The sequence below is a fragment of the Taudactylus pleione genome, unplaced genomic scaffold (assembly GCF_031769625.1).
Source record: "Taudactylus pleione unplaced genomic scaffold, aTauple2 ptg000253l, whole genome shotgun sequence".
Lineage (NCBI taxonomy): Eukaryota > Metazoa > Chordata > Amphibia > Anura > Myobatrachidae > Taudactylus > Taudactylus pleione.
This window is the reverse complement of record NW_028284655.1, coordinates 5312919-5326722: the sequence shown is the minus strand read 5'-3', so window position 1 is coordinate 5326722 and position 13804 is coordinate 5312919. Positions and strand designations below refer to the sequence as shown.

At 45.7% G+C, this 13804-nt stretch overlaps 1 protein-coding gene across 1 annotated transcript in view; it reads right to left on the bottom strand.

Annotated features, from left to right (window-relative positions):
- PLEKHA2 (pleckstrin homology domain containing A2) overlaps positions 1-13804 on the bottom strand; it is a 93969-nt gene that overhangs the window by 73171 nt on the left and 6994 nt on the right. The window contains exons 4-5 of the mRNA XM_088480459.1: positions 8477-8525; positions 6299-6396 (exon numbers count right to left, since the gene is read on the bottom strand). Of these exons, the coding sequence (XP_088336585.1) occupies positions 6299-6396; positions 8477-8525 (147 nt within the window). The remainder of the gene's footprint in view (positions 1-6298; positions 6397-8476; positions 8526-13804) is intronic.

Here is a 13804-nt window from a genome sequence, read left to right as displayed (position 1 = left end):
TCTGCACCCAGAGACACCACCATCCTGACACATAAATCTCTGAGCCAAGTTTGTGTTTCCTCACTGAGGCGGAGATGCGCCATCAAACCTTCTAAAGAGGACAAGTGCAGGTGTTTCCCATGGCAACCAATCAGATTCTAGCTATCATTTATCAATTACATTTCCATACATTGATACTTAGAAGCTGATTGGTTGCTATCGGAAACTTCTACACTTGTCTTCTTTAGAATGTGGTTAGTAGGGATGTAGTTAGCATGTCGATAAACACAATGTCAGCAGTCAAAAGGTCAGAATGTCATGTGGAATCTCATGTTGACATGATCAAAATGTGGACACCTGCTAAATGTGGATACATGAAAGGTCAACACAGTCAAAATGTCGACAATGGATATTTTATGATTAGCATTAGGTGTAAAATTAGAAACTGCTGACAGGAATGCTGTCGACATTTTAAACATGTCACCATTTTGTCAACAATTTGCAAGTCAATAACTCATTCTCTAGAGAAAAAAAATGGAAACAATGGACAATGATTTCATAGTAGTAAGTTAAATAACCTCAATACTAAATAATGCACAATCCCATATATGGTATATTGGTTTTACAAATCAGACCCCAGTCCCAGTACTATAGTGGCTTGTTCACACTATCAGTATGACTCTGAGGCGGGAGGTCAGGAAAAAGAGCAAGTAACTGTGCTCCTCAGTAAAACCATGATGCACTGCAGGTTGGGTAGATTTCCAATATGCAGAGATTTTGAATTGGGAGGTGTGTGTCCAAACTCAGGGGCCTATTCATCAACACTAAAATAACGGTTTTAAGGACATTTTCCTTAATTACCGTTATTTTAGTATTCATTAACACACTTACCACAGGAGATATCACTGATATGTCCTAGTTAAGTCCGCCTGCGTTAATTTCCACACTCCCCATATATTAGTATGGAGATATGGAAATTAGGCTATTCATCAAATTCCAAAAATTATGTATTTTCGGAATTTGATGGTGTTAACATACGCCACTGTGAGGTGGTGTACAGGGGGTTATACTTACCTGCTGTCAGCTTGAGCAGGTCCTCCTCTCCTCCCTCCGGCGGTCCCCACTCCCTTGAGACGCTGCATCCAGGACAGACTGGGCGGGGGTTCGAGAGTCCGCACCAGTGGCTACAGCCGGGCGGGAAGGTGGTGAGTGCGGGGGAAATAGGATGGAGGGGAGGGAAGTCGGAGCCACCATCATCTTTGTTTAGTGGAGCGGGCAGTGGGGGAGGGATCAGGTCCTGCCGTCTATGGCAGCCGGGACCCGCCCAGAAAAGTGATGCATGCGGGGGACACAGGATGGAGGGGGGGGGTGCGGCAGGGATCAGAGCCACCACCATTGCCGGCAGATCTATCTTTGCATGCGGGGACATAGAATGGAGGAGGGGTGCGGAGGACATAGGGTACGGGGGGCGGAACAGCCGCCGCCAGATATTTGTAGAGTGGAGCGGGCAGCGGAGATGGGAGGGAGGGGGTCCCGCAACTGCTACATTCTAGCCAGGTTGATCCTGGATACAGTCAGAGGATGCAGACAGTCAGGCAAAAGTATCTATTTCCCGAAAAGCTGTCATCGCAAAAATGACAGCTTTTCGGAATAGATAGTTATGGGGAGGAGGAATGATGAATTCCTCCGGTAATTAAGTAGAACTCCATGCGAGTTCTAAACCTAATTACCTCCCTCAAATTTTTAGTTATGATGAATAGGCCCCTCAGACCTAAATTGCAGTGTACCAATAAAGCTGTCCAGCATTTGTGGGCTACATGCAAAAGCCAGGGCCGGATTTCCCGCTAGGCATCCTAGGCGCTCGCCTAGGGCCCGGCGGGACCCAAGGGGTCCGTGGACGGGCCCCTTGGCCCTTAGTAATTACACAATCACAGTGTTCCCAGAGGAGCACTGCGCGAGTATCGCGTGACGTCATGAAGTCACACGGTCCCGCCTACTCTCCCAGAGAGTCCCTAGCAGCTGTCTCTCTCCTAGTTTCCAGGAGAGAGAGACTGTACGCAGCCCGGCGCCTGCCTGCGCATGAGGGAAGAAGCCGGGTGTGCGTGTGTGCACACTGCACACAAACAGACATTATTATTATTATCATCATTTATTTATATGGCGCCACAAGTGTTCCGCAGCGCCTTACAAAGTACATAAACAAATAGATTGATTTACAGTGACTTACAGTACAGTACAATAAAATACATTACAGGACATGGATAAAATAAATTGCTACATTCGCGACCATAACACCCAGATAAGCAACAATGCAAAGCAACCAAGTGTTAGGTGCCCTGGTAGAGAGTAAGAAGTAGATGAAGGTAGAGTAAGGAGACGCATAAGAGGGTAGAGGGCCCACCGCCCTGTCCCTTGTAGCTGATGATCCATCCATCATCACCCATCTAGCCGGGCCCCACCGCAGCCCGCCCCAGAAGCCACTCTGCCAGCCTCCCAGGCCCGTCGCCGCCCATCGGCAGCACCCAGCAAGGCCAGGCAGGTAGGGCCCCTGATGAGCTGTCTGCAATAAAATCACAAATATATATATAGTGTATATGATATGAAAATGTATATCTCAATGGGAGCAAATTTTCTGTGTGTATATATATATATATATATATATTATTTCTATTATTATTTTTTTTTCTCATCTAGTGACATTGTAAAAACTGCATATATCCAGTAGGCGTCACTAGGTCAAGACTTGACCTGGTGACACCTACTGGATTTATGCACAGTTTTTACAATGTCACTAGATTATATATATATATATATATATCTATATATATAATATATATATATATATATATATATACATACATACATACACACAGGGTGTCTTTGTAAACAATAGACCAGGTGGCACTCATCCGGACTTGTTAAAGTGTAAACGTGGTTTATTTAGGCCGACGTTTCAAGGCTATACATGTTGTGTATCCTGAGGAAGGGACTTTCATGTCCCGAAACGTTGATGATTAAAGCACAAAGTTTCACTATTTTGATGAAAGTCTCCTGAGTGCCAGTATTCTGTTTCTATATATGTATATGTATATATATATATATATATATATATATATATATATATATACAGTTATATATATTTATATATATATATAATTTGCTTGAGTTACTACCTATTGTGTAGGTGTTTTCTTATTTTCTGGTCCCTCACCTTCTCCCTCTGTTCTCCTACAGTCTCACATTATTTTTCCAATTGTCTTCCTCTGTTCATTTGACCCCCTTTCATCCCGTCTCGCCTATCACACTGTGTATGTATGTATGTATGTATGCATGTATACACACACACGCACACATACATGCACACATACATGCACACACACATACATGCGCACTCCTTTCATGTATATATTTGTTACAGGATGATAGATAGTTTATATATATATATATATATATATATATATATATATATATAAACCTTTCAAATAAACAGAGGCACTCGGAGACTGTTGTAAATAAACAACTAGCGAGTAATAAAATTAACACCAACGTTTCGGGACCAAACGTGTCCCTTTGTCAAGGCATTGGTTTGGATGAAATTGTGTACGGAGGGCACCTGAGCAGCTGAATAGGGAGGAAGAGTGCCGGTCCGCAAGAGATTGTATATATGTATATATATATATATATATACTGTAGTGTGTATATATATATATATATATATATATACATAATGTGATCTAGGAAGACTGTAGTAACTGTGCATATAGTACAGTAGATGTTACTGGAGCAAGATAAGGAAAACCTGGCCCTCCCCATGTGGAAAAGAATAGGCGTCATTCTTTTGTCTATTGATCACTGATGGATTAAATACATAGTCAACGTTGCAAGGTCCTAAGACCTTTTCGTCAGGTTTCAAGAGTGCCGCCTATTCCTTTCCACAGTCAGGACAGGTTTCCTTTGGAGAAATAAAACTGTATGTATATTAGAGATGTTAGAGATGAGTGGGTTCGGATCTCAGAGATCCGAACCCACCCGAATTTTGGGGATCCGGGGAGATCCGAGCGCAGCTCAGATCTCCCTGCCTGCCCCGGATCCCTCATCCGAGGCAAAACGTCGCGACCCCGCTGTCGGGTCGCGAGGTTTTGTTTTGAGCGGGCTTAAAGGTGATTGGCTGCGAGAGCCGTCTGTCACGACTCTCAGCAAATCAGTGTTAAGCCCATTGAAAATGCAGTGAGAGAGAAAAAGATGGTGCCCGCCATCCCCCGCCGGCACCCCCACTGGCAGCATCCCCTGCTGCCGACACCACAGCTGCCGACACTCCTGCACTGCTGCTCCACGTACTGAGGACACCGCCAGCAACCCTCACACTGCCGACACTCCCACACTGAGAACACCACCAGCACCCCTGCACTGCCGACACTGTCAGCACACATGCACTTAGGACACCGCCGGCACCCCCGCTCTGCCGACACCGCCGGCACCCTGCATTGAGAACACCCCTGCACTGCCAACACAGTCAGCAAACCTGCACTGAGGACACCGCTGGCACCCCCGCTCTGCCGACACAGCCAGTAAACCTGCACTAAAGACACTGCTGGCACCCCCGCACTGCCATTCCATGTACTGAGGACACCGCCAGCAACCCCCGCACTGCCAACACAGCCAGCAAACCTGCACTAAAGACACCGCTGGCACCCCCGCACTGCCGACACAGCCAGCAAACCTGCACTAAAGACACTGCTGGCAACCCCGCACTGCTGACATCACCGGTACTCTTCACTCAGCACTGCCATTCCATGTACTGAGGACACCGTTAGCAACCCCGCTCTGCCGATACTGCTGTCACAGTAAGTGCAGTATTGGTGTATCCAACCCACACTGTATAACACACTGTATCCATGTTGGAAATTAGAAGCTGAACTGCCACATGTTAGTGCCGCCCACTGTGTCACTTAGCTTAGTCAGCCAGCTAGCTGGATGCAACCTTTTGGCCTTAACTAGATGAAGCAAATAATATTGTGAGGTGGTCAAAATTGATTGGAAATTACTGGAAATAAATGTTATTGAGGTTAATTATACTGTAGGAACAAAAACAGGCCCATTTTCTGTGATTTTAGCTGTTTTTATGTTTTTTTAAGAAAAAAATCTAGATCCAAAAGCAAAACACGAAAACAAAACACCAAGGGAAAAAGACCTAAACCAGATTCAGATCCAAAACCTGGGGAGATCCAGATCCAAAACCAAAACATGAGGGTCGGCGCACATCTCTAATGTGTGCGTATATATATATATATATATATATATATATAAAATGATGCATGTATATAATATGATGTGTGTGTCTTACTCCAGTGACACCTACTGTAATATATGCACAGGATTGTTTGAGGGCGGGGGGCCCTAATCAATGTCTTGCCTAGGGCCCCGTGAGGTCTAAATCCGGCTCTGGCAAAAGCCGCCAATATTTACTGTGCATGCAAAAAAAGAAATGTATTTGCCGCCCTTGCATTGCAACACGGTTTGTCAAAGTAGTCAGTTACTTTACAAGCAGTGTGATCAGGACATGGGAACAGGATGCCTACAGAAGTGCATGGTAACCTAGATCTAATTGATTGCCGTGGTCACTATGCCATTTATACTGTATACACAATAATCCCCCTCACCAAGAACAGAATAATTCCTGTTGTGATGGACTCTTCAGGGACATGCAGTTAGGGTAGGCAGGGGTCATACTCCTGAGATTTGACTTTTTAACTTATAAACATTTTATAGTTAAAGCTCAACAGCTTTGTGGAGATCCCTGGGACTGCAGGGAGGTGAAAGATGAGGCAGCAACAGCTCAGCATTGCCTCTGTATAGTCAGATACTGCATGCAGAGCTGGGGGTGTGGCCATACCAGGGTCAGTAAGCTGCACAGAAAGAGAGCTAATATAGCCATGCTTCTGAGCATGGGGGGGGGGGTGCTTTGAGCACTGATGGACACCTTGGATGTGTCATGTGACCAGTAAGTGCACTGCAGTGTTTAGAAATCGGAGCTGTCAGCAGCAGCTAGAGTGTCACAGTGATGCATGTAGGAGAATCAATGGACACTGCTTAGTGTAGTGATCGGAGAGTTACAGTGAGTAGGGGGTGAGACGGGCTCCCAGCACTTAGACCCTTTTCCATGTGTGCCTTTACAGCCATTGAACTCACCGCACGTCAATTCCTCAGGTTATTATGCACATTACCAGTATTATACAACGCATCCTGACTGCACCTCTTATAAAGCAGACGCTCAGTGTGAATGAGCTCCACCCTGGAGGAGGTCACAGCAGACACTTACAGTGATTTTACTTGCAGAGTTTAAGGCATCCACCCATCCTTGGAGATCCTTCTGGTCACTGGCTTGAAGAAAGTACCGTTGGGATAAGGCATTGATAACTGGTGGGAACATAAAAATATTGTCACAAATAATGCAAGTACAGTATAATGCATATGCAGTAATAGGATGAGTTATACGGGGATAGGCATATAGCTATATAAGGAGAAGTTATATGGAGTAATAGGAAGAGCTATAGGGGGATAGACATATAGATTTATAAAAAGAGGTTATTTGGGGCAATAGCAGGAGTTATATGGAAAAAATATATAGAGTGATAGGATGGACAATAAGAAGACAATCAGGTTTATAAGAAGATCTTATAGTATAGTGATATGTAGTGATAGTAGAAACTCATTATGTAATATAATATAGATTAGTGCAGGGGCTCCAAAACTTTGTCCTCAAGGCACCATAATAGTCCAGGTTTTAAGGATATACATGTTTGTGCATAGATAGTATAATCAAACTGACTGAGGTACTAATTAAGTCACCAGTGCTTAAGTATGGACATCCTGAAAACCTGGACGGTTAGGGTGCCTTGAGGACAGAGATTGGGAACCATTGGATTAGTGTAATAAGAGGAGTTATACAGAGAGGGTGTACAGCAGGGATGGGGAACCTTAGGCCCGGGGGCCGTACAAGGCCCGCGGAATCATTTGGTCTGGCCCTCAGAGCTTTTTTCTGCTAGCCTCATCTGGCTAGTAGGGTGCTTAGAATGGCATCCTACAGCCAGAATCTATGCAGCAGTGTAGCCTGGAACATCCTTATGACGCTTCAGACGGTCACACCACTGCCCTTACAGATCCCTGGAGCATCCTCAAGATGCTTCGGGCATTGCTGTAGTCACCGGCAATTGTGGCCCCGCCCCCATGTGACGTGACTTGGAGGGCCGTGGCCTGCACCCATGTGACGTGACTTGGAGGGCCGTGGCCTGCACCAGGCCCGTGTATAATGCTATATATATCAAAATGGCCCTCGGCAGAAAAAAGGTTCCCCTCCCCTAGTATATATAGTAATAGATAGGATATACTGTATACATAATAGCTACAGGGGTGAGGTTGCCTGGCTCACTGTGGGCTCTATTTACTACAATCCGCATATTGAATGCAGATTGTAGTGTGATATTACCGAGTGAATTCGCATTGTGAATTCAGGCAATATCACAGGGATTTACTACAAATCCCTTACAGGGACAGAGCTTGCGATAAAGCTCTGTCCCTGCAAATCCCCTTCGGAGCCTTATCACGGTATTTTTGCAAAAAATACCGCGACTAAGTGCCCGCGCATGCGCTGACTGGTCGACGCTGCTACCCACCTCCAGGTGGCGTTATTATCACAGGGCTTTCCCGATATTTTTTCACATTTTATTTTTAGTAACTCTGGTCGGATCACATTTCCCATTACAGTTATGGGAAATGCAATCTGCTTTACTAAAAATAAGTGATACTTAGGGGTTGGAGTAGAATTTTACGAATTCTACTCCAATAGCCCTGTAATAACTATAGAGGATACTAAAATAATGTGAAAAGGGTGTGAAAACACCCTTTTCACTTTATTTTAGTCAAAATAATGTTAATAAATAGAGCCCTGTGTAAGTTATAACAGGGTGCCCTGTCTTTGGGCCCCCTTTACTTGTCAGCTGACTTTATATCTCACAACCCTATTACTGGGCACAACAGGGATAAATCAGTGAGGTGCAGCTTACAGATAAGTAAAGGGGAACAGATGCGTGATAAGGAAAGATGTCGGGAAACAAGTGGCTTGTTCTCCTTAGTAGTTAATGCCCAGGACCATTGTATTGGAGGAGTGACAGACAGGCAAAGACCATATGAAGCATGCAGTAAGGGACTGACTGTCATACTCCGACAGTGATATACTGGGACAGTGAGTGACCCAGGGCCAGACCATGCATAGCAGCATGCCCCCACCCCCCCCGCTCGCGACCCGCTAAGCCCCGCCCCCTCATGGAAAGGGGCGTGGCCATAACACCCCGGAGCCCACCGGGGAATTACCCGATTCCCCCGGCAGCCCAGTCCAAGCCTGGAAGCAGGATGAAGTTACAGGATTAGTGATTTCTTACTGCTAATAGGATAGAGGTGATAGAAAACAATACAAGGATATATAAAGCTAGTTCCTCACCAAAGCAGCATGTCAGCTTTGCTTTTTGTTTCACAGCAGCTGAGCCAACCTGAGAAGAAACAGACAGTTACTTACTGTACTCATTAGGGAGCAGGACATTTCTCTCTGTAATAAAACTAGTGACTATTACAGTAATAGAGGTTTGTGCGTGAAACGTATGTAAAAGACAAGGTAATCCCTATATTGTCCTATATACTTCCATACTAACTCAGGCAATAGCCTGTATGAGGCAGTGCATGACAATGACAGCATATACACAGGCAGATAATACTCATCCATTGTATGAACTCTGAAGTGAGGATTATATACTGAACAAACTGGGATTATGGGTCTGATTCATTACGGATCGCTATTGTGATCACATCTCCGTAATCACGCGCAGGTCTGCTGCTAAAATATGTTAGAGAATGAAATTGCAAAGCCGTCACAGACCAACATAAAGACGCCCACTTCCCCTATCTCACATTCCTAATACTTTGCAATCCAGGGAAAACATCGGTACCAACAAGTAACATCGGAGCCTCAGACACAATAACAGCAGGTCAGACCTTACTCAGAAATTGCTAACCTCGTTGCACGCAGTGAGCACTCAGGCTGCGTATGCCATCGCAGGGGCTAATTTATGCACGCCCCTGTAACGGTGTTCAAACGGTATAAACAAAAGGAGTGGCGCAGGGGTACAGAGAAGGGTGTTTGTGTGGCATTCTAAAGAGCTACACGCAGCACTTGGGCATACCTAGCAGTTGGTACAATATAGGTGGGACATTCTGATTCGTAGACCTCAGAAGAGTTTCACACAAAAATTGGTGCTTCATGGTGATGTGTGTGGTTCTCAGGGGTGTGGCTTATTTTTGTAAATTTTGTGTTCCTAAATATTGGCAGGTATTCACTTGGGGGTAATGTCCAGGTTTCCACAGGGGAGATGTATCCCCATGATCTACCGTAGGTGTGATTTATGAACAGTGCAGGCAATAAATAACAGGTTCCATGCAATGCTTTTTTGCATGCCAGCTATCTCATCAGATATTTTGTGGAGTAAACAGTCTGACAAATAGGCTCCTTCATGTCAATGTGATTTTACACTCAGGTATTCTCACTTTTATTCCCCTGTTCCAAATACCTTTCTTTCTTTTTGTCAGTGATTATAGGAAACTGACCGTGTACACATCGTCTTGTTTAAAATCGGAATACATTTTTTCAATAAAGAGAAAAAAAATATATAAAAAAAAATTTGCTAAAATAATACAAATAACATATTATCCACATCCATTCCCATCTCAGTAATCTTCTCACATCCAGCTCATGTGATTTAAGGCCTCACATAATAGCAATTACCAATGCATACCTCCCAACTGTCCCTCATTCAGCGGGACAGTCCCATTTTTTTGGGAATGTCGCGCTGTCCCACCCACGGGCCACAGAGTGTCCCGCGGTGAGGGGGGGGGAGTTGGGAGAAGCATACACTGCTGAGCAGCGGGTATGCAAAGTGAGAATAGATGCTGCATCTATCAACAGTATGTGGGGAAGCCCGGGGGCAGCCCAGCATCTCGAAGATGCTGGGCACGCCCCTTACTGATGTAAACGGGGGGTGCCGCTAGACCACGCCCCCTTTCGTGTAGACCACTCCCCTTTCCGGGAACACACGCGCCTTCGGCGCGCGGATGTCCCGATTGTAGATCTTCAAATGTTGGGAGGTATGACCAATGTCAAATTAATAAACAAGTATTGCCATTTATGACAACAGTAATGATTATATCCACATCCCCCCATGCTATATGACAAGTTCCTATTATACCTGTAGTTTTAATCTTCTTAGTGGTGTAATCATATTTGTCAACTGATTAATTGTATAAATAAAGCTTTGTGATAGAGACAATTACTCACAGACAAGTGTTATGCAGTGCTCAGACGTTTGTATGACTGCGCATAGGTTTGTACGAGTCATACTTGATGACTTTCTGGCTTCCCCCACTTGTCGGCACTATGGATGGACATCGGAAACCGATGGTTAGCAGCCATCAATGTTCTCGTATCGATATAAGTACTTTTTCTATTGAATAGCTGGTTTGAGATTGTTGCCAGCCTGCTTCCAATACCCATCCGATGGCTGACTGTTTAAATTCAACTGCGGACCCTCAGAAGTGGTGTTCGCAGCTCGGCTTGTGCGCATGTGCGAAGCTCTGGCTGCTTCTGTGCACGTGCACAGTATTACCATCGCATATTTTGATGTCAGAAGCCCAGCAACCATTAGAGGCTGGGCTTCCAATGTCTACTCCGAGTTGGCACAGCGGGGGTGTGGAACAGCATAGACGGGCGGTGCAGGGGTGTGATGGCACAATTGCGTCACCGTGGCTCAGCCCCCTAGTATACAGTGGCCAGATTACAGGCATTGTTAAGCGGGGAGCAGGGCTACAATGCCGTAAATCAGCACAAATCGCTGCCCCGTTCTCAGCACCCCCGGCCATAAGGCTGTGAACAATTTATGCAGCTTTATGTCTTCCTGTATTTCTGAGTATATACAGATATTTTAACAGCCCAACTTTGTATATGGTTTGCTTAGTTTTATTTTAGCACAAGAATAACATTGTACACTTGATACATTTCTGCATAATTATTATATGCATATAAATATGTGGCATGAATGAATACAGATATGCCAAAAAAAAGAAAAGCAGCATGAATTCACCATACATAGAAAACAAACATCATTATCTCAATGCTAAAGTAATTAATACAAGTACAGGCATGTGTTGGCCTTATTTCCCAATACAGACATGCTAGCTCATACACTCTCACTTCCTCATGCACACTTCCTCTTCTCCCCCCGCTCAGATGCTTTTCTTCTGCTGATGCAGACAGCCAAGCGTTAGGATTTGTCCAGTACGTGGACCTCACTGGCTGCTGATTCCCCCCAGGCCCCAGCTATTTCATCAGTTATACTATAAAATCTCCATTTACACTTTCGCTATACTAACAAACACATCAATATCAATCACATTATTTGTACAATACAGTTAGCTGTGGGTAACATCTACACCAGGCATGGGCAACCTGTGGGCGGCTCTCCAGGTGTTGTGAAACTACAAGTGCCAGCATGCTTTGCCAGATACCTGATAACTGTCAGGTTGTGCTGGGACTTGTAGTTCCACAACACTTGCAGATAAACTGGTTGCCCGTACTTCCGAACTATGTGGTTATAGGCTGGAAAGTCCCATTTTAAAGGGCTCTGGGCCTAATTCAGACCCGCTCGCGAGCACAGAGCGCTCGCAAGCGGGTCGATGGTGCCCTATTGCGCATGCGCACGACGGAGGGAGCTCCGTCGTGCGCATGCGCGAGACCCGCATAGCGACAGCCAAGCTGTCGCTATGGGTCTCGCACCAAAGGGGGCGTGCTGTCGATGGTGAGTGACAGCACGCCCCTTTTGGTGGGCGTGCTGGGGCGTTGCTACCCAGACGGAGGCGTTCCCATGGGAACGCCTACCGTCTGGGTCCGGCCCCACTGACATCACTAGTGATGTCAGTGGGAGTGCTTTTGGCTCTGATAGAGCCAAAAGCACTCCTGGGCTTGCGGCAGCGAGACCCTACTGCAGGGTCTCGTCGCAAGCCCGATGGTCGCGATTGTCATGACCATCGCGACCATCTTTTTGGCCGCTCGCTATAGCTGTGGGTGGTCGCTCCATTTTTAGGTAGGAGGGCCCTGATTCAGAGCGAGCGCTCTGGTCAGAGCATCCGGCTCTGAATCAGGCCCTCTGTCCCTCCTTCCTGAGTGGGACATCTTTATGTCGTTCCACCCGGCAGTTGGGGAGGTATGCTCAGGGCTGTAGCAGGGCAATAAGGCATCCTTGGCCGGCCCGCCCTCTCTCATGTGACATTATGACAGTGATATGCGGAGAGGTAAATGGCTGGGGAGACACTGGCTAGTATCAGTGCCAGATTTACAGATACATATATGAACCCGAGGGTTCATGTGAGCAATATACAAAGGTGCAGGATTTCTTATGTGTTTTAATCAGGGATGTGTGGAAAAGGTAGACAGGGGAGGCAGTGCCTCACCTGTCATACACTTTTTACTCCAGAGTGTTGACTATAAAAATTATTAGAATAATACAAATAAGATATTTATAATATTTTCTTTACATTCTTCTTATAACTCTGGAGTATATTGAAGTATGACAGGAAAGGCTCTGCCTCAACTGACATCACATCACTGCATTATGATGAGGGGGTGGGGCTACTAGTACCAGGAAGAAGATGAGTGCCGGAATGTCTGCTCTGCGGCTGCTCTTTAGGATGCATGGCATTGTTCCAGACACCCTGCAAGCCAAAAACAGGCTCCATGAGGTAGCAATGGTGCTGCCCCCCACCCTGGGCAGCAGCACCGCTCCCAATTCTCTAGGTACAGCCTGGGGTATTCTCAGCATAGCACAGCAGCTGTGAATGGCTGCATTAGCACAAACAATACTGTTCCCAGCATGCAAATTGTTTTTTATGAGTGAGGAGGGACAGGATAGGGCTAGTCTAACATGTCAGAGCTCTGGACACACCCCTGTGATGCATGATCACACCCCCTTTTCTTGCAGGGACTGCAGCACCAGCGCCTGTTCCCCAACAAAACTCTGGGTCAGTTTATACATTTCTTCATCATTATTAAACTAGATGTAGTATATTTGTTATGCAATGATTAAACGAAGTCATTTATTTTAGTAGAACAACTGAAACTTGCATCTTCGTTACTTTAATACAATTAGTGCAGCCTCAGGAAATATGCCCCAATATATCACCAAATAATTCCCTATGATTATATGGACAACAATTATGTGAAGGTCTGTGTCTGACACTGAGCAATATAGAACAATGATGATCCAGTTAGGTTTATCCTAGTATATCAAGGTCTCTTCATAAAAAGCCTGGACAAACTCAGGACCTGATTCAGACACGCTCGCTAAGATGCATTTGCTCGTAGCTGGCCGATTTTCACATTGTGCGCATGCATCGCAGTGTGAGTGCGCGAACCAGTGTGAGAGATCGGGAAGCGTACGCTCGCTGCGCATAGACTGCCCAGCAGAGTGAGTGACAGGAGAAGCCGTTTGTAGGTGGTGACAGGGGCTGGACATTATAAACGGGGGAGTGGAGGTGCGAATGCAGGCCTCTGAGTGTCTCAACGCCGTTTCAGAGGTGTGCATAATTAAGAGGAAGCGTCATAGTACACGTCACCTGGCTGGTTTTTACACTGAAGTGCTCGCAGTGCTTGTGGTAGGGTATGGTCTGCCTCAAGCGCTGCGATAGCATCCGATGGTACCCGATGTACCGATGGTTGCATACACTTCAT